General features: G+C 58.7%; 6 protein-coding genes across 6 annotated transcripts; 3 read left to right on the forward strand and 3 right to left on the reverse strand.

Annotated features, from left to right (window-relative positions):
• Nucleotides 1-280: 280 nt before the first annotated feature.
• Nucleotides 281-3,507, forward strand: B0H18DRAFT_979123 (armadillo-type protein). Its single transcript, XM_048044367.1, has 10 exons — nucleotides 281-384; nucleotides 438-485; nucleotides 563-1,071; nucleotides 1,122-1,518; nucleotides 1,569-1,706; nucleotides 1,760-1,908; nucleotides 1,961-2,032; nucleotides 2,121-2,444; nucleotides 2,500-2,965; nucleotides 2,994-3,507. Exons 3-10 carry the CDS (start codon nucleotides 589-591, stop codon nucleotides 3,110-3,112), a joined length of 2,148 nt encoding a protein of 715 aa, XP_047898805.1. The 5' UTR covers nucleotides 281-384; nucleotides 438-485; nucleotides 563-588; the 3' UTR covers nucleotides 3,113-3,507.
• Nucleotides 3,508-4,487, forward strand: B0H18DRAFT_979124 (uncharacterized protein). The gene is made up of 3 exons (XM_048044368.1): nucleotides 3,508-3,616; nucleotides 3,676-3,800; nucleotides 3,856-4,487. The coding sequence occupies exons 1-3, from the start codon at nucleotides 3,610-3,612 to the stop codon at nucleotides 4,156-4,158; spliced, it is 435 nt and encodes a 144-aa protein (XP_047898806.1). The 5' UTR covers nucleotides 3,508-3,609; the 3' UTR covers nucleotides 4,159-4,487.
• On the reverse strand, nucleotides 4,363-6,137 carry B0H18DRAFT_1182159 (origin recognition complex, subunit 2; the record flags this gene model as incomplete). Its single annotated transcript, XM_048035972.1, is given in 3 exon segments — nucleotides 4,363-4,604; nucleotides 4,657-5,677; nucleotides 5,691-6,137. Coding segments are annotated over 2 exon segments (1,467 nt in total), but the record flags the coding sequence as incomplete, so codon positions are not given.
• Nucleotides 6,138-6,474: 337 nt separating this feature from the next.
• B0H18DRAFT_1182161 (histone acetyltransferase type B catalytic subunit) lies at nucleotides 6,475-9,172 on the reverse strand (the record flags this gene model as incomplete). Its single annotated transcript, XM_048035973.1, has 8 exons — nucleotides 6,475-7,056; nucleotides 7,124-7,370; nucleotides 7,542-7,907; nucleotides 8,351-8,472; nucleotides 8,529-8,698; nucleotides 8,758-8,875; nucleotides 8,933-9,060; nucleotides 9,109-9,172. The coding sequence occupies 8 exons, from the start codon at nucleotides 9,170-9,172 to the stop codon at nucleotides 6,946-6,948; spliced, it is 1,326 nt and encodes a 441-aa protein (XP_047898808.1). The 3' UTR covers nucleotides 6,475-6,945.
• A 4,612-nt stretch (nucleotides 9,173-13,784) lies between these two features.
• Nucleotides 13,785-14,536, reverse strand: B0H18DRAFT_1207587 (uncharacterized protein; the record flags this gene model as incomplete). Its single annotated transcript, XM_048036221.1, has 3 exons — nucleotides 13,785-14,046; nucleotides 14,104-14,214; nucleotides 14,263-14,536. The coding sequence occupies 3 exons, from the start codon at nucleotides 14,534-14,536 to the stop codon at nucleotides 13,862-13,864; spliced, it is 570 nt and encodes a 189-aa protein (XP_047898809.1). The 3' UTR covers nucleotides 13,785-13,861.
• A 967-nt stretch (nucleotides 14,537-15,503) lies between these two features.
• Nucleotides 15,504-18,011, forward strand: B0H18DRAFT_979147 (glutathione reductase). The gene is made up of 8 exons (XM_048044369.1): nucleotides 15,504-16,038; nucleotides 16,097-16,192; nucleotides 16,247-16,317; nucleotides 16,400-16,979; nucleotides 17,003-17,160; nucleotides 17,214-17,290; nucleotides 17,354-17,569; nucleotides 17,656-18,011. Exons 1-8 carry the CDS (start codon nucleotides 15,958-15,960, stop codon nucleotides 17,673-17,675), a joined length of 1,299 nt encoding a protein of 432 aa, XP_047898810.1. The 5' UTR covers nucleotides 15,504-15,957; the 3' UTR covers nucleotides 17,676-18,011.
• Nucleotides 18,012-18,648: the final 637 nt, after the last annotated feature.

Consider the following 18,648-nt stretch of genomic DNA (forward strand, 5'->3'; position numbering starts at 1 on the left):
TCAGACGAGCGCTTTGTTCCCAGAGAGCACGCCCCTAAGCCATCGCACGACTTCAACGCATTATTTGATCAGCGATTGCAGAGGACCCGGAAAAGCTTGCGAGCGCCATGTCTTTTACTATTGAGCAAGCTCGAGAGTTGCAGAAGGCAGAGATCGAGTAACACTGAACAGTCTCTGGACCGTCCGTGTCACGTCGAGCGCCTAATATATATCCACTGCCCACAATGGTAAACGGCCAAATAACACCAAACACGCAGGCGCCCAGCAGCCCGCTGCTTGACCAACATCGTCAGTGACTGCAACACACCCATCTTCCACCATGGCGACTGCAGCGACCCTGACCCCTTTGAACGCCTCGGACGGACCCTACCAGAAGCGCAAGAGGTAAAGTTTCTGCTTGTATAGGAAGGAAGCCCTTGATTGACTATTCAATGTAGGTCGCGCTCCCCGGAAAACTCGGAGCAGCCCCCTTCAAGTCGTCGCAGGTCAGCATCCCCTCCAGGCCCAGGTCGCCTGGTCGAGCTTCCGCGGGTGGACGATGTTGACCCCGCGCGACGTGCAGAGCGACAGCGACAGCTCGCAGCGCGCATGGCCGCCCTTGAGCTCGAGAAGATGGAGAAGGAGAAAGGCAAGGACGCCGCCGACAAGAAGGCGCCTGAGCTCGACGCAAAAGCCGAGCTCGCCAAGCTAACGAGCACGAAGTCTGGCGGTGTATACATGCCCCCCGCACGCCTGCGCGCCCTGCAGGAGGCTGCGTCGAAAGACAAGGCCAGCGCAGAGTATCAACGCCTCTCGTGGGATGCGCTGCGCAAGTCGATTACCGGTATAGTTAACCGAATCAACGTCGCGAATATCAAGCACATCATGCCGGAGCTCTTCCAAGAGAATCTTATTCGCGGTCGAGGCTTGTTTGCGAGGAGCGTGATGAAGGCCCAGTCGTCCAGTTTGCCCTTTACACCGGTATTCGCGGCACTCGTGGCTATCATCAACACGAAGCTTCCTCAGGTTGGCGAGCTGGTCTTGACTCGGCTGATCAGTCAGTTCCGACGAGCCTTCAAGCGTAATGACAAAGTGAGTACACTGTGGCCGACAACGCTGTATTGACTGACCGGTGTATCCAGATTGTCTGCCACTCTACGACGACTTTCATTGCCCACCTCGTCAACCAGGGTGTCGCACATGAGATCATCGCCCTCCAGATCCTTGTTCTTCTGCTTGAGCGCCCGACCGACGACTCAATTGAGATCGCCGTGGGCTTCACGCGTGAAGTCGGTGCATTCCTCGCTGAAAACTCGCCGAAGGCCAACGCAACTGTCTTTGAGCGCTTTCGCGCAGTACTCAACGAGGGCACGATCAGCCAACGAGTGCAGTACATGATTGAGGTGCTTATGCAGGTCCGCAAGGACAAGTACAAGGACAACGTGATCGTTCCGGAGGGCTTGGACCTAGTGGAGGAGGACGACCAGATCACGCATCAAATTCAGCTTGAGGAAGAGCTGCAGGTGCAAGAAGGGCTGAGTACGTTCTCAGTTCGCTCGTCTTTCCATCTCAACTGACATGCTTTTCAGATATCTTCAAGTTCGACCCGAACTACATCGAAAATGAAGAGAGGTATAAGTCTATCAAGGCTGAGATCCTGGGCGAGGGCTCGGATGACGAGGAGAGCGGATCAGAAGAAACCACTGACGATGAGGAGGAGGAGGAAGGTATGCATGGTCATCTGCCGTTAGACTGCTCATTTGTTGAACTGCTCTCGTAGCCGTTGAAGACAAAGCTGGTATCGAAGACCGCACGGAGACGAACCTCACCAATCTCCGTCGTATCATTTACTTGACCATCATGAACGCATTGAATTACGAGGAAGCCGTCCACAAGCTGTTGAAGGTCCAGATTCAGGAGGGCCAGGAAGTGCGTCTACCGTACGTTTGATTGGTGACGACCATGCTGACTGGACCCACAGATTGAGCTCTGCAATATGATCATCGAGTGTTGCTCGCAAGAACGGTCGTACTCTACATTCTACGGCCTGTTGGTGAGCGGTTCTGCAAGCTCAACCGCGTGTGGAACGAATGCTTCGAAGAGGCCTTCGTCAACTACTACACGACCATCACCGTTACGAGACGAATCGTCTGCGGAACATCGCACGCTTCTTCGGACACCTCATCGCGACTGACTCCGTCTCGTGGGCTGTCCTCGGATGTATCAAGCTCACCGAGGATGATACGACGTCGAGTAGTCGTATCTTCATCAAGATCATGATGCAGGAGGTCACTGAGTCCATGGGTCTCAAGGCTTCGGTCGAGCGGTTCAAGGACGAGGAGGTGAGGATGACGTGCAGGGGCATGTTCCCTATGGACAACCCGAAGGACACCCGGTTTGCGATCAACTATTTCACGAGTATCGGCTTGGGTGCGGCCACGGAGGAGATGCGTGAACACTTGAAGGTATGTCGTTGTATACCCTGCCCTTGGAATACATTGATTCACATACGTTGCACAGAATGCGCCAAGAATTATTATGGAACAGCGTCGCGCAATGCTCGAGGCCGAATCCTCGTCCTCCGACTCAGATTCAGATTCGGATGACGACGACAGCTCGTCCGACTCTGACTCTGACCCTAGCTCATCCGACTCTGATTCAGACGAGTCACGGCGTTCACCCCCGAGACGTCGTTCGTACAGCCCGCCGCGCCGCGACCGAGCACGGGACCGTGATATCTCGCCCCCTCCACGTCGGCGCCCGTCTCCCTCTCCTCCACCGCGGCACCGTGATGACAGGCGGCCAACCCCTTCACCGCCGCGCTATCGCAACGGTGACAGAGACAGAGATGTTCGCATGGCCGACGCCGACCGGGACATGGATAGGTATAGGTCACGCCGCGACTCGCCCCCGGCCCGTCGCCGTGCGCCGTCTCCGCCTGTCCCGCGGTCCCCACCGCCGAGGGCGCGGTATGATAGCCCGCGCCGTCGCTCGCGCCGCGCCCCCGAGGCGAGACAGAGACTACGATAGGAGACCGCGCGACGACTCGAGGGACCGGCGGGACAGGGATGATCCCAGGGATCGCCGGCGGTCTGATTCGAGGGACAGGTACCGGCGAGACACGAGGCGGTAAGGCGGGTGTAGTGGTGTATGATGCGATTCACGCTTTGCGGTTTATGGTATGCTGCTTGATGGATGCGTATGTACTGTTTGTGCTTTGTTAGCATCGCTGTAACGCCAAAGCTAAATGTTCTTCCATGCATTGTGGATCTCCATTTGCGAATGTGATGCCTAGGCCCAAGACACGCTGTCCGTCAATTGAGCTGAAGTCCGTAATCGTGCCAGTGGATTCACGCTGAGCGGGGCACTACACGCAGCAACGACTGGCAGACCCGACCGGGCCTTCTGAATGAGCAGCGAGCGGAGCGACGCCACAGACGCGTCTCGACACGCGTTACGTCAGCGAGTCGCGTCGGACGCGCACGCGGTCGTCATGGGGCCGCCGTGACCTGAATAAACAGATCCAACACAACACCCTATTTCACACATCCTTAAAGGGCCACATATCTCCCGTATTCCTTCCCACATTTTGCCCCCCTCTTTCTGCCTATCCTCTACGAAGCACCAGCCATGCCAGGTCCGTCCCCCGTCCCCCGCCCCCGCACGCACCGTCCTAACGTCGTTTGGTGGCCACAGGGACGAAGCGCGCCGCCGAGGACGACCACGCAGGGCCTACCACCCGCTCGGCGAAGGTTCCCAAGACCGAGGGCGCGGCCAGCCCTGCGAAGGGTCGCGGTCGGGGCGGCAAGAAAGGTCCCAAGGTGCGTTGCCTGCTGCGACGTACCTGCATGATAATGAACGGAATCGCGAATCCAGGCCACGATGGCCGCGTCCCAGTTCAAAAACCGCGCGATGCCCTTGCATGTCAACATCACCCACACGCCTCCCGCGCTCCCCGACGCGGCCGGCGACGACAAGGAGACCGTGACAGTCGCATCCCAGGACCCAGGCTTCGTCGGCACAACCACGCTCGTGCCTGCAACGTTTGCAACCGGCAGCTACGGCTGGAAGGGCTCCAAGCGCGTCACCATCGAGCTGCAAAACGCCGATGGCGCGGAAGGCGAGAAGGAGAAGGTGCATGTCATGATTACGTGGGTGTCCGTTGTTCCGTGTGTCTAGGGCTGTGATGCTGAAGTGGAGACAGCATCAATGCCACCGTCATGGGCAGCAAGGGCGCGAAAGAGGGTGCCGACGAGAACAAGGAGGCCAAGGAGTACGCTGAAGACCAGGCTGAGGACCAGGCTGAGGAAACTGCCAATGGCGAGGAGAATGGCGCTGAGCCCAAGGAGGGCGACATCACCGAAGCCCTGCCGGAAACCGAGACAGCAGCAGCAGAAGCATGAACAGGATGAATGTGGTACACGAACTTTGATGAAAATGAATGATCTCCTGTCAATATGCTCGTTTTTATCGTTTAATGTATACCTTATCTGTTCGTTGACAGCGAAGTGTGCCCATCCTGAGAGACCTTGCGAGGTGAGGCCGAGGCATTTGTACTGCATTGCAAGCTGGACTGTATTGGCATGGTCATTACTGTACATCTGGAGTATCTTCCTGGGTGCCCTCTGTGAAACAACAAGTTCAGGTCATTGTCAGGCCCGAATGACAGTCACTCACATTATGCCCCTTCCCTCTTCAATTCGTCCACCACCTTTGTCAACGCTTCCCGCCTCATCGGTATCCAGAGAGCTTCCCCTCCCCCTGACCCACCAGCTCCGACGGGGGCGACGGCCGATACAACCAGTCCATGATCCCTAAACTCCCCAAGCAGTGCCCTCAACGCCGTATCACTGGTCGCGATAAACTCTTCTCTCGCCGCACCGAAGAGACGTTCGTAATCATACGCCGCGTCTTGCCCTGCGGTCCCCGCTTCGCCTGAGGCCGCGGCCGGGCCAGCAGCGCCCGTCGCAGACGCCATGAGCTCGAGCTGCTTACTACCCAACAGCACGAACAGTCTCCGCGCCTTCTGCGTGACACTAGCCAGCACATGCCTCGCGGCTGTCTCGCTCACCAGACGTGGGCCACCCGCTGCGGCGCTGGCACCAAGGTGTGTGCGCCGTCCGCTGGCAGAGGCGCCCGCGATAGAGGACGGGTCTGCGGAAGCGAGCTCGGCGTCGTACGGCGCGAGCGTGGTGAGGTCGTGCCAGAGCCATGCGAACCCACGGCGGGGGACGTCGTAAGACGTATCTGCGCCCTCTGCCGAGTCGTCGACAGCGCGCGCCTTGCCTTTGCCCTTACGTCTGCTTGACGTGTCTTCTTGCGGCGCTGATGCCGCGGGCGCTGCCTTGCGCGCGAATAGCTCTGAGAGCGACCAACGGCCTATGGCTTGGACGTTGTCGACGGACGCGACGACGTGTACCCGTGGCGCGCGCGCGAGGCGACCGATGGCGGTCTGCGCCTTTGGACCGCGCAGGCCTGACCCGTCGATGTTGTGTATCACCAGGAATAGCCTCTCGTCCCCGTCCGCACTAGAGAAGTAGTCGTAGATCCTCTGAACTTGTGCGTCTACGCCCGCCCCCGAGCTCATCTGCGCGTCCAGCGCTCTTGCAGGCGGGGATCGCTCGACAGAGTTGAGCAGGTCTTTTAGCGCGAAGCCAGGCAAGAAGCCATTCGCGATGACGACGTGGCCGCCGCGTCCCTCTCCCGGCGACCTTCTCGGCTTGTGAGCGACCTTGCGAAGCATTCAGCACACCGCGTTTGCTCCCATACCCATAGAACAACAGACTGAACCCCTCGCGGAGCTCGTCCGCCCATGCGTGAAGAAGCCCGCGCGCAGCCTCTCGTCCGTCCACAGCCTCTTGCTCTCGAGGAGGTGCGGCGAGCTGAGGGCCGCGACCCGCGAGGGCGCTCGCGTACGCGGGTGCGTCGAGCGCGGGGACGAGCTGGCTGAAGACGGCGGCGGAGTGCGCGCGGGCCGCGCGTGCAGAGCGAAGTACGCGTCGAACGCGGTCTGCGCGATCAGCCCGGGCGTGGGCTCGCCGAAGGGCGCGTCGTCGTCGCGGTCGTCGAGGTACGCGTCGAGGCGCGAGGACGCGCGGGAGGGCGACGATTGCGGTTCGTTGTCGTCTTCGGACTCGAAGTCTGCGTCGACGTCGGTCGTCCCGGGTGGAGGAGGCGTAGTCCACATGGACGATGCGCTCAGGGATCTCCGCATTTGTCGTAGTTGAGAGCGGGATGTGCAACAGCGAGATGGTGAGAGTCGTCACCGAAGAGGCCTTCTGCCGAGTGTTGGCTTTCAGCGATCAGACAAAGGATGTGGCCTGCACTCGCTCGTAACGGGCAGAATCATGCGGCTCAACTTGAAGGCATAACAAGGGCGAAACGACACGATGGACAGAACAGACATGAGGCTGTGGATAGCCACGTTCAGCGACCTCTCGGGTCGGCTAGCGGCCCCCCACCACATGCATATATGTATTGCCCGTCCTCCGATCCCACAGGCTGCCGGCGATTCTGTACCGTCCTAGCATACACGTCCGCTCCCAGAACTACATATGTACAGATAGCAAAAGAAAAACGCACAACATACTCGACCAAGACCACGCACATGTATCATACTCATTGTCAGTCGCGCCAATCGACGCCTAGTCCTGATCGCATGTACACAAACCATCGGGAGAGCAAAAACGTATATACACTATGTACCCAGTCGCATCGTACTCGCCAATGATAGCAATGGAAAACTCGAGACAAAACAAGACAAACCGAGAACTGAAACCAAGCCTGTACCTACGCCAATATACCACCGAATTACTCGCAGCCACCATGACAGTGGTGCTGTGCCCGAGCCTATATGCTAGTCTTCCACTCCTGGTCGTCCCACGTCCTCGTCGACACCCGTTATATCGTCGACTGCGAGGTCGTCGAATGTCGTAGTTGCAACGCACATACGCGACGCGGACGTGTTCAGGAATCGTTGACCATTGCAAGTATCCGTTCATAGTCTTTCCTGACCGCCCAGAACGTCTCATCCAGCTTTTGCTGACGTTCCTTCTTGTCCAACTGCGCCAGCACCTCCTGATAAACACCAAGCATCGTCAGCCTCCCCACCCTTCCCCAACGACAAGAACCACAAGCCACGCACGTAGTTGAATCTGTACAGCCTCTCCTTCACCCAGATCCTATACGCCTTCTCCATTCGCTTGTCGCACCCATCCATGACGACGAACCGGAGCATGAGCATCTCCACGAGTCGATAGAACTGCCTGCTCGCCATCTTCAGCTCGACCCGCCGCCGCTCCAGCCACCCGCGGTCCGCCGGCGGTCCGAGCTTCCCCACCGCCCGTGTCTTCGTCGCCCCGTTCCCGTTCCCGTTCCCGTTCGTGACGGCCCTCAGGCCTTCCTCCAGCGCCTGGAACTGTGACCGCGGCGACGGGGGCGGGCTACCACGGTGGCCGTTCCCGTTCCCGTGCCCGTGTCCATTCGCGTACGCCTCCGCGAGGCGGTCCATTGGCGTGTGCCCGTTGTCCCCGCGCCCGTTCGCGTGCGCATACGGGTGGAACCTGTGCCTCTTCGCCCGCTGCTGCGGCTTTGCCGCACTCTCCCAGCCCTCGCCCAGCGCCTCGCCCATGAACGCCGAGTCCGCCAGGAGCATCTTCAGGTCATTCCTGTCGCGCAGGTCCTCGAAGGCCTCGACGGGGTCCTCCACTGTGAGCTCCGCGATGTCAGGCGCGTCACGGATGTATCGGTAGATTGCGGAGTAGAGCGCTGACCCGTGCCCCTCTTGTTGGTACGGCGGGACGATAATAAACTGGCTCAGACGCAGGCGGACCTTCTCCGGGAAGCAGTAGAACGGGTAGAGTGTCGAGTACCCGACAAAGTGGTACGTTGAAACAGACGGGTCGCTCCGCCGCTTCCGTTTTTCGTATCTGGGATGCAAGAGCGTCAGTAAGATACACGGAGGCCCGGGAAGAGTAGGAGGTGAGATTGAGCGGGATCTTCAAGCCCATAGACGGCAGGCTTGGCCATAGGCTTGTCCAGACGTCCCATGAATGACCGCAGCTGAAGTTAGCCCTCTGTTCTGTGTGATCACTCATCTTTCTTCTCGGGGCCAAACGCAACACCTCGCGGAGATTGGACATGCCATATGCGCCCAATCTAGCCGCTAACTGTGTGACAGTGGCGTGTCGCTGGGACCTTCAGGGTCAGAGCCAGACCAATGCAGCGCGGGAAAGCCTGAACAGGCCCAGGCCAGCTCCTGACATATTGCCGCCCGAGGGCGAAGGCAACGACGGCGGTCCAGAAGCATCACGGTGCACCAATGTGCCGGTTCGGGGCACTACCTCAAACGCGCGAGGGCAACGAGACTCACAGGACGACGAACTGCCAGACATCCTCGTCTTCTCTGATGTAGGAGCCGCCGTCAATGTAGAGCAGGATGAAGAGCTGCATGCGGCGATGAAGCTCTCTGAACCCTGGGGTGTCCCAGGTACACTGAGCGTACAATGGTATGATTAGCGGATACGGTGGTGGAATGAGGCGCGGCGCACCTGGTAGACCTCGAAGTCGATAGCATCCTCGTCTTCGCGCACGACCTTCTCCTTGCCCTTGCCGCCGGTGCTTGGCCGTGAATAGCTATGGATACGAGTACCAGGTGGTCTGAACGTGATCGCGTCTTCTTCGACGCGTTTGAGGAAGGCAGCTTCGTCGGTGTAGTAACCTGAGGCAGGCGAGGCGCGTGAGATTCAACGCGTGAGTAGGGGACATGAGGTCGCGCACCTGGTGGGATGAACTTTGAGATGGCGCCCACGATGTCATCTACCGCGGATGTCGCCGGTAGTTTGTCGGTATGTTGAACGCTGAGATACTGGGCTAGTGAGCCGGATGCAAACTTGAGCTGGTGGACAAGGGTCAACGGTGGAGGACAGGAGGCGAGGCAGACGCGTCGACGCACGTCTATGCGGAGGTCGCGGTAGCCATATATTTTCTCGTCTTCCCCGAAGAGGGGATAGGTGTAGCAGGGGTTGAAACCCTCGTAATGCTCGCGGGCATTGAGGGAGGCCTTGTCCGCGGCGGCGCGTACTGGCGGAACGGTGAGACGCGTCGGGACGCGGCAGACGGAGGACTTACCGAGGGAAAGGTGGATGGCCTCGTTCGCGTCTGCGGCCCAGAGGTGGGCGTCGGTGGCGGCCATGGTGGACGTTGAGCAAGAGGAGGGCAGTGGCCAGAGTGGACAAGGCTCGCGCGCTCTCACTGCACTCGATCTGGGTCTGCCGATCCCGGCCTCTGCCGCGCCCGGCCGAGTCTCCGCCCAGACCCCACACGTCATTCCGCGTCTCCGGAGACCACCTGCCGGATGCGGAGACCGCATGCGGTGCCTGCGGGGTCGATCGTCCGGTCCCCGCCCTGGCCCAGACCCCGCATCCGCGTGTCTCCCAGTCGCCGCCTCGCCCGCCACCGCCCGCAGCAGCCACCGCCCGCGCCGCGGCCTCGCGCTCGCCGTCGCGGACGACGGGGCCTCCTGCGCGCGGGTCGCCGGTGGCGACGGCGATGCTCCTGGTCGCGCTCATCAGGGAGGATCAGGCCAGGCTCCAGGGCGGTCTTCGGGTCGCAGCCAAGGACCGAGGCCTGCAGCCTCCAAGAACGCCCCCAAACCGTGTCGCCCAGCGCCCGTCGCCGTTCGGCACCAAGCCTCCAAGCGTCCCGTCCTGATGTCTCCCATTCGACTGCCCGAGCCTCTCGGTTTCGGACCATGACCCAGCAAGTGCCTCCGGTCCCTAGCCTCCATTCCTACTTAGCCCCTTTGCGACCGCAGACACATGCCACGCCGTCATGCTGTCCCTGCTAGCAGCTCTGCTAGCACATAACGGACATGTCCTACATACGCTGCAGCTGCTCGCTGCGCGCACGCCAGGCAAGAACGCTGCGTTCCATTAGCCCGCCAACCGGGCGGAAAGCACTGTCCATACCAGCGCTGCAGCTGATCAGGGCGGCTCTTCGGTGAGTGTGTGCAGCTACACCACATCTCACACGTCGCCCACTCAGACTGCAATGTCCTTTGTCATGCCCTGCTTCTCGCGTCCAGGCCCCGTCCAAGATTATGTACAACCAAGGTACACCGCTGCAAGGTTGACTCAACAGCCGCCCCGGTGTTCATCTCAGCGTCATCGACCGTCTCCGCATGTCCCGGGACAAAAGCCACCTTGGCCATGTGGATCGAGTTCACGAATGACGACCCGGTCCTCGGATGCGTGTGGAGGCATTCGACCCTCATGCGATGGTTAAACTTGCGACGTACTTCCCCCGGTGTCGACGGTATCCACGACGAGCGAGAGCACACCATATCTCCGTGTCCGGGTGTTCGGATCTTCCGCGTCCCACCTGGCGCCCGACTCGTCCAGGCCATACCACCCAGACACAGAAGTCCCCCAGCGCATTCAAGTCGCGTGTGTCCTGGGCCCAACTCAACCTGGGCAGGCAGCGCAGCCATAGCATCGCGGGTTCACGTCTTCCAAACCCATCGCCCAACGCCCGCAAATGTAAGAGAAGCATCCTCCCCGCCTTCTCCGTACGCGCCAAGGAGTCTAAACAAGACCTCGACAACGCACGTCCCAAGCTTCCCGTCCACCCTCGGCCTTAGAAGCGCGCCTCCCTCCTCGGGTGCTATCTCCGTGTCACAGCAGCAGGCAGCGCCCGCATCCCACACCGAAGCCTTCGCCATTCACCCACCCCGCGCCTCGACCGCCACCCATCGGGCCGATCGTCTCGTCGCGCCACTACTCGGGCCTAGCGGGATCGCGATCAGGTGCGTGCCCCCTCTGTCGCCCTCGCGGGCTGTACTGCTCGCCTCTGAGTCTATTGCGCGACTGTATTGCGCCGCTGGGACGAGCGGTTGCTCGCCTGATGGTGCGAGCGTGCTCTAGATCCGTGTGTACACGGGACCAGGGCGAAGTGAAAGTCTAATGCGCTCGGTCCGTTGTCTCCAGCGTGCTGTGTTTTACCTGGTGGGAGGGGGCGGCCCAGCTTCCCGTTAGGCTGCGACGTCCTTGGCGGGAGGGGCTTGCAACTGCGTTCGTCGGGCTGTTCTCATCGAGGAGGCTCACTGCCGCGCTGCAGTCACCGAGGCACTCTTGGATCAGGCATGGGCTCCTGTGGCCCACTACAAAACTCCCGCCTGTGTGTTCGACACCACTTACTATACCATTCCGCGCCATTGCAGCCCCAAGACCCTCAGACTAGCGAGATGGATGGATGGCCAACCCACGCCAGACCTCATCTAGACTGCTCGATCGCTGTGCTGGCTCCAGTTGGTTATCACAATGGGCGATTGGTCTTAATCATAGGTCTTCTTCCTCTGGCTGGTCCGAATTCATAGCTTAGTTTTGCACCACGGCGAATGGCTCAACGCCAGTGGCGCGTCATGCACACTGATACTGACGCAACTATGTGCTAATGTCGACGTCGAAAGCATCCGATAGTGCGTTGTATGATGCGGGCCTACCTGTTCTTTGGAAAGATGAATATATCCGGTTTATGGTCATGATCCGCGCCTGAAGCTTTGAAGGCCGGGTGGAAGGCGGAGATAAGTAAGTCGATTCGATAACTTTCTGGTGTATGTACACCACTGACCGACAACCCGTTACTCTTGGCTATCGTAGGACATACCTTTTCGTTGGAGCTACCTAGTTCATGATGCATATGCGCCAGGTTGTAAGTACGTTGTTTCTACAGCTTCAGTCTTAACACATGGAATGCCGCGAGCTCCAAGCCAAATGAAGTGTCACTGGGCGCTCAATCGTCCTCGGGTTTCAATAGCTCTCGGAGCTTGTCCAATGTCCACCCTCGGCGTGAAGTTCACCGCGAAGGGCAGCGGAAACAGGGTCGCCGTCAGAGCGTCCGGGTCGATGGGCCGCGCGGGATTCTTTGCGGTGTCGAACGCCCAGAGCATAAGCGCGGTGGCCGCTGCATGATATCAGACACAAGGCCGTAGACCAGGCCTCGCGCGGCGTGGACGAAAGCAACGGACGAGCTACACGGTATCTTCTCCACCATGCAAAGCCGTGAGCTCGAGCACATCGCGTTCTGCGTTGAAGTTGACTTCGAGGCAGCATTCGAGTCGAGTCTGACCAGCCCAGCGCTGTCTTCGAGAAGCTCGGCGTGCGGCCTCCTGCACGAGTCGCAGACCCGGCCTGGCGACGACGTCGCAATCGGGGCGAGTGCGCCGGTGTGTCGACAGACGCTAGCAGCCTGACTGGCGATACTGCATGTCATTGTCCCGGTCACGGCACTCAGCGTGTGGCTCACCAAGCTCTAGACGGACGCCGGACCTCTCACATCCTCCAGTATATCACCGCCGAGTCGGTGCGTCCTCGAGATCCCTCGCTTAGTGCGCCTCCAACCGCGGGGTACGAGTGCTGGATGTCCGATCTCCAGCTCGATGTCGTCATCTTGCTTCTGTCCACTGGCATGATTCCGGCTGATGCGTTCACTTACCGGTGGTTTCCCCCTTCCCCTGACGATGCGCACATGCACAGGTCACGCAATGTGTTGCCGACGAGCATATTAAGTTGATGTCCGTAGGAGCAGTGCCGATGAATGCAATGACTAGAGACCGAGCGCCGATAAACAGAGCGATGAAGACTCCAGTGCGTGCTGAATAGAGAGCGACGACTTCCGCGCCAGAGAACGGGTCTTCGAAGGCTGGCAAAAGCCAGTTATCAAGGCACACTCCCGCTGGCCCTCTCCGCTCGCATCCCGCCCGAGGTCTTCGAGCTCGTGGTTGACGCGATCACGTATCAGCCCACGTTGCCGCCGTGGCGCTGGTCTGCGCGTTGTGGTACCCTCGGGCGATGCACAACCTGTACTACAATCCCGAGATTCGCGGCCACACAAGTTCCAACATGCTGTTCCAGTGTATCGCGCGCCACTCCGTGTCAAGCAGTGGCTCGCGAGCACGGCAAGCTGATGGCAGACGAGCAGTGGGATTACTATGGCGACAGTGCACAAGGACGACCAGGAGAAGGATGAGGACCCCGGAGGGGCACAGAATCCCCGCAGCGTAGAAACAAGAGCAATATTCACAATCACTTCCTTCAAGCACTACCGTCCGCGCTCGCCAGTCTGATGCCTCGTGTACGCATCCTTCACATCGGGTTCGAAAAACGTCTGTTCATCCGTACGGATTTTTTCTTCGCTCTATCGAGGTTCCAGTCTGTCGAGTCATTGACGCTTGTGAAGCGCCGACTGAACAACATCGTCATAGCGAGGTCGGTAAGCTGGGGGAATGCGGCGGATTATGTCTGCATTCCCCCAGCTTACCGACTCGCGATGAATGAGGACAGCATCGGTCAGGAGCTCAAGATCATGTTCCGTGGCATATTACAGCCGTGGTCTGCGCGTGGCATAGTGACTGTCGGGAATTTCTGAATCAGCTCTGGATATCGTCGACGTGAGTGAGCCGGTTTGCACACGCGCGTGTCTGTCTCACTTGTCTCCCGTTCAGCCATTCAGCAGCACGTCATCCGATCTGTACAAAGGGGAGATAAGTCTTGCCATCGTCTGTACGGAGCGCGGGCGATGCGAGGTCGGTCGTTCGCAAGCCGTCGTCTGGCTCCGTCTGTCTATTGGCCGACTCATTCTAGAAGTTGATTTGGGTATCCCGCTGTCTTGGACTCGGTATGGTTGCTGTCTCGATCGACTCGTGCTTGCTACGATGGCTGAAATGTGTTGCGCTTATACGATGAGTTAATGTACTGTACACCGACGATTTGGGCTCAAGGGTATTGCTATTTGTTTGGATCGATGAGCGTTGGACGTGACTCACCAGAAGCAAACTGTGGTCGCCACCTGGCCGTCTCAAGGAAGAGCGTCGTCATCTCCGGCATCAGGTCCTCGTCTTCAAATGTCGGTGCTGTCCATTCCGATCTTGGCTGCGCTGTGAGACGCGAAAAGGTGAATGTAGCTGACCTCCGTCCCGCCCAACTACTTTGTCGAGCCGCGCCTGGACGCGGGCTTGCGCGTCCAGATGAAATGCAGCGCCATGGCCACGATGCTGAGAGCAAGGCCTGTCTGTTCACAAAGTAGATCAGTAGGTGACCGTGTTTCCGTGCTGAATGACGGGCTCACCGTGCCACCCCCACCCCGGACATAGCACCTGCGAGGTATGCCATCTCGTCTTTCGATAGCCGAAAGACTTGGATTTTTCGTTGAACAGGTAGGCGACGAAGGTCCCCGGCCCTGCAAAGCGGAGACGTCAAGTGCAGATGGAATCGTACACGATGGTACGCTCCATCTTGCTCTTCGCGTACGCAACCATCCCATGGAAGAACGCCAGCTCTTCCTCATGGTACCGATACAGGTGTCTCAGGTATCCAGGGATATACCTCAGAAACGGGTACGTGCCGACGAGGTACGCCCCCGGCCGAAGGGCTGCACCGAAGTGGGGTGCAATGCGGTTGATCTCCTGTACTTCCGGGCCGGTATACGAGGTCGGGGCGGTCTTACCATATGATGTCGACGCTCGCAGCGTAGCTATCAGTGCGACGCGGGTGGTCAACATCAGTTGGAAGGAAGACGAGGACACCCAAGTCCCAAGCCACCATGCTGGACGTGACTGTTTACGAGCTACTTACGAGTTAATTGCGGCTTGTCGCAGATAACGTGGTGTGTGCGTAGTACGCAGCAATAGCCATCCACTGGAGAGGGAGCAACGTAGACACTTAGTGCGCCGTAAGTTATGCATGAAAATGGTGGGGGCCATGGATGGCCCTATTACTAGAGTTAAATCTGCTATCTGAGCAGTCTGCGCCAGATGCACCGGCTGACGTGTAAGCTGTTGACAAGAGCGTCGGCGTATAGTATTGTCCGTGTTGTGCTGACTTACCACAGGCCGATTAGTGAAGGCCATCACGCGAGGAACAACGAGCATGTGTAGCACGTCAACTCGACGTGACAATGCCTCTGGACGTTGACCAGACGCAAACAAGATGACACTGGATGTCATATATCTGATCGCAGGGGCCCATGAGGACACCTATGTAGAAGAAAAGCGAACATTCCCTGTAAGCAGTGCAGCAGCGTCTGCTAAATTCGACAGATCACGCTGTAGAACGCGTCCGTCGTGCTCTCGTGGTTCCTGTCATCGATATCGGTTGGTGGGCTGCCGCGGAGTAGCAGGTACATAGTCGCATAATGAGGGATGAGAGGGCCGGACTCGATAGGCTACTTTGGATGATCTGCGAATTATTTCAGCACCGACGTGGAGACTGAGTACTCATCGCTGGCACGTAGATGTGCGCTAAGGGAACACGACCGGAAACAGACTCAGTGAAGAACGCCAGTATCGCGTACGCGGTGTGCGATCGTGGTGGTGGCAGAAACAGTCAGACTGAGCGAGATGACGGAGGAGGAAGGGAATGTCCGGCAAAGTCGGAGATGATGCCATTCGTCGCGAGCACGACCACGTGCGGGCGCCCTGGCTAGTTTTGGAAAGGGCGCGTACGCGAGGCGATCTACAAGCTTGGGCGCGAGTACGAGGCATATCGTAGGCCCCTCTGGCAGGCTTACCGACCCCCGTTGCATGCTGGCGCAGATAGCAGGCCCTTACAGAGCATCTTTCTCGACCACCGCGGACAGCATCAGCGCTCACGTCATATGACATTCTCTGCCCTCTGCACGTCGCTGACATGCTCTGCGCGTCCCCCGCCTTATAAAGCCCTGGCTTGCAATCCCACCTTCCCCTTCTCATCCCTATCGATCTCCGCGCGAACATCACCCATATCCGCCTTATCTGCATCGCGCCCTTTCACCCCCCCAGCATCCGTCGCGCACACGTCGACTCCTACGACCACCATAACATCTCGCACTCTCACCGCGACTCGCAGGTTATCCAACGTACGCCGTGCGGTGCATGCTATTCAGGCACCGCTTTTGACCCCCATCTAGCTCTCTAGAACTATCACAACATCAGCTGCCTCCAGCATGCCTCCAGTCACACAGCCGGGACGCGACAAGTACGACATTGTCTGGATTGGTGGTGGAAGCGGTGGTGTAGCGGGATCTGTGAGCACCTCCACTCGTGACAGTCGCGATGTATGCTCATGCCATGTGTGCATGATAGCGTCGTGCAGCATCGTATGGTGCTAAGGTTGCCCTCATTGAGGCCACACCCAAGTTGGGCGGTACATGTGTCAATGTCGGATGCGTGCCCAAAAAGGTATGTACACATTGACCGCACATACCTGTGAATGTTTTCCAATGCATCTGTCAGATCATGTGGCACGCGGCAGATATTGCTGAGAAGATCCGCCACGCCGAGAATTACAAGTTCAAGGGTACGGCGTCGGCTCGCCCCAGTTCGACTGGGCCTCCTTCAAGCCACAACGGGACGCATACATCCGCCGCCTGAACGCATCTACGACAGCAACGTCGCCAAGGAGGGCGTCGAGCTCCACGAGGGCAACGCAGTCGTCACGTCCCCCACCACCGTCGAGGTGAAGCGGCCCGACGGCTCAACCTACACGCTCAACACTGACAAGATCGTCGTCGCGACGGGCGGGCGACCGACAATCCCCTCGGACGACCAGATACCCGGCGCGAGTCTGGGCATCAACTCGGACGGGTTCTTCGACCTCGCGGAGCAGCCGAAGCGCGTCGCGGTCGTGGGCGCAGGCTACATCGCGGTCGAGCTGGCGGGCGTGCTCCACACGCTCGGGAGCGAGGTGCACATGTTCATCCGCGGCGAAACGGTCCTGCGCACGTTCGACCCGTCGCTGCAGGAGGTGCTCACGAAGTGGATGGAGCACACCGGCATCAACTTCCACAAGGGCTCCAACATTAAGAAGGTGGAGGGCGCGAAGGGACAGGCGATCACGCTGCACACGGACAAGGGCGAGGCGGTCGAGGTAGACTGCTTGCTCTGGGCGATCGGCCGCCATTCGAATACGGAGGGACTGGGCTTGGAGAAGCTCGGCGTGGAACTGGACAAGAAGGGCAACGTCGTCGTGAACGAGTACCAGGAACGAAGATTCCCGGCATATACGCGCTGGGCGATGTTGCTGGCAAGGCCCTGTTGACGCCTGTGGCAGTTGCGGCAGGGCGGAGGCTGAGCAATCGGTTGTACGGCGGGGGGAAGTACAAGACTGACCACCTCGACTACACGAACATCTCAACCGTCGTCTTCTCGTGCGTATCTTGCATGCCGCGTGTCTTTGACCTTTGTATTCATGTGCATATAGCCACCCAACCATCGGCACCGTCGGCCTGACCGAGCCTGAAGCCCGCGAAAAGTACGGCGCCGAGAACATCAAGATATGTACGTTTTCTTCCTTACCTAGCCGTTACCCACGCATTCATTCACGCTCCGTACCACACGCAGACAAGTCAAACTTCCGCGCGCTCTACTTCTCCATGATCAACGAGGACCACAAGGAGCCGTCGATGTACAAGCTGATCGTGACGGGCCCCGAGGAGAAGGTGATCGGGATCCACATCATCGGTCTGGGCAGCGACGAGGTCATGCAGGGCTTCGGCGTCGCGGTCAAGATGGGCGCGACAAAGCAGGACTGGACGATACCGTGGCGATCCATCCCACGTCCGCTGAGGGTGAGTCCCGTCTCTATCTATGCCCCCTGGGGTATGGTGTGGACTGGGTTGCTGATTGACGTGTGCCTCTTGCAGAGCTGGTCACCCTCCGGTGAATGCCTGATCCGGGAGGATCCCAAGAGTGGACTGATGACATCGCGTGAGCACGGCACGATGGATGGTGTCGTATGGCGGATAAAGTGAAAGAAGTACTGGTACAGTCCTGGTATTGTATATGTTATACGCGTTTTCTGGCAGACTGATCAATCAGGACGGTCATCGATGAACCGATATGCTCGAAGTCAGCGGAGCCGCGGCTGCAAACCGTACAGCCGTGACGAATTGCTACATCGTGGCCCTGCACGCGATGTTCGTAGGAGAATGAGATATGCACCAGATTGCAAGTATCGCGGCTGTGGGCCACAGGAAGTGACTCCAAGTCTCCATTAGCCTGTAGACTCCACCGAGGTAGTGTACCCTGGTTTTCGTCGCATGAGATCATGGCACTGTCTTGGAGAGCAACCTGTACGTGCGTGCCAAAGGTCCATATGTTGCGTGATGTTGACGGGTAAACAGGGGCTCCCCTGGCTACTTAGCCTGAGGGCATTGCTGCGGTTCATATCGGTCGGGCAGTACCCAATCCCGTAAGTATCTCAGCTAACTTATGATGGCATGCTAATTTATGATGGTGCGCACTAGGATGCACTATCTACAAAGCTCGTATTTGATCAGCACTAGTCATAGAGTGAGTTGCAGCTGCATCATGGTCTTCATTTACAACGATCCAACGCACAAACGTCAGCGCCATGCAGCAGAATCGGGACGTATCGTATACGTCGCATGGATACTCGCGAGTCACTCTCAATGCAATGCCCCCCCCTCTTCAAGACAGCCAACGTACGTTCGCAGTACTCGTTGTGCACGAAGAAGGATAAGATCCGGACTGCATCCGGAGAGAGGACTGGATGCTTGTGACATCGCCATGGTGTTGGCTCATCAAGAGACGTAGTATCCGGGTATCGGCGCCTGTTGTCCCGAGACCTCATACGACGAAGAGCGCATAGCGAGGCGATCTGGCGATCCATGGAT

This window comes from Fomitopsis serialis, assembly GCF_022376445.1.
Source record: "Fomitopsis serialis strain Sig1Antser10 chromosome Unknown B0H18scaffold_5, whole genome shotgun sequence".
Taxonomy (NCBI): domain Eukaryota; kingdom Fungi; phylum Basidiomycota; class Agaricomycetes; order Polyporales; family Fomitopsidaceae; genus Fomitopsis; species Fomitopsis serialis.

Bases quoted from the DNA above. Each gene is read 5' to 3' on its own strand.
- B0H18DRAFT_979124 (XM_048044368.1), top strand. The intron at 3,801-3,855 runs GTGCGTTGCCTG...TCGCGAATCCAG, and splicing joins GCGGCAAGAAAGGTCCCAAG to GCCACGATGGCCGCGTCCCA.
- B0H18DRAFT_979147 (XM_048044369.1), top strand. From the start codon at position 15,958: ATGCCTCCAGTCACACAGCCGGGACGCGACAAGTACGACATTGTCTGG. The intron at 16,318-16,399 runs GTCGGCTCGCCC...CATCTACGACAG, and splicing joins TACAAGTTCAAGGGTACGGC to CAACGTCGCCAAGGAGGGCG. The intron at 17,161-17,213 runs GTGCGTATCTTG...ATGTGCATATAG, and splicing joins ATCTCAACCGTCGTCTTCTC to CCACCCAACCATCGGCACCG.
- B0H18DRAFT_979123 (XM_048044367.1), top strand. From the start codon at position 589: ATGGCCGCCCTTGAGCTCGAGAAGATGGAGAAGGAGAAAGGCAAGGAC. The intron at 1,072-1,121 runs GTGAGTACACTG...CGGTGTATCCAG, and splicing joins CCTTCAAGCGTAATGACAAA to ATTGTCTGCCACTCTACGAC. The intron at 1,519-1,568 runs GTACGTTCTCAG...CATGCTTTTCAG, and splicing joins GCAGGTGCAAGAAGGGCTGA to ATATCTTCAAGTTCGACCCG.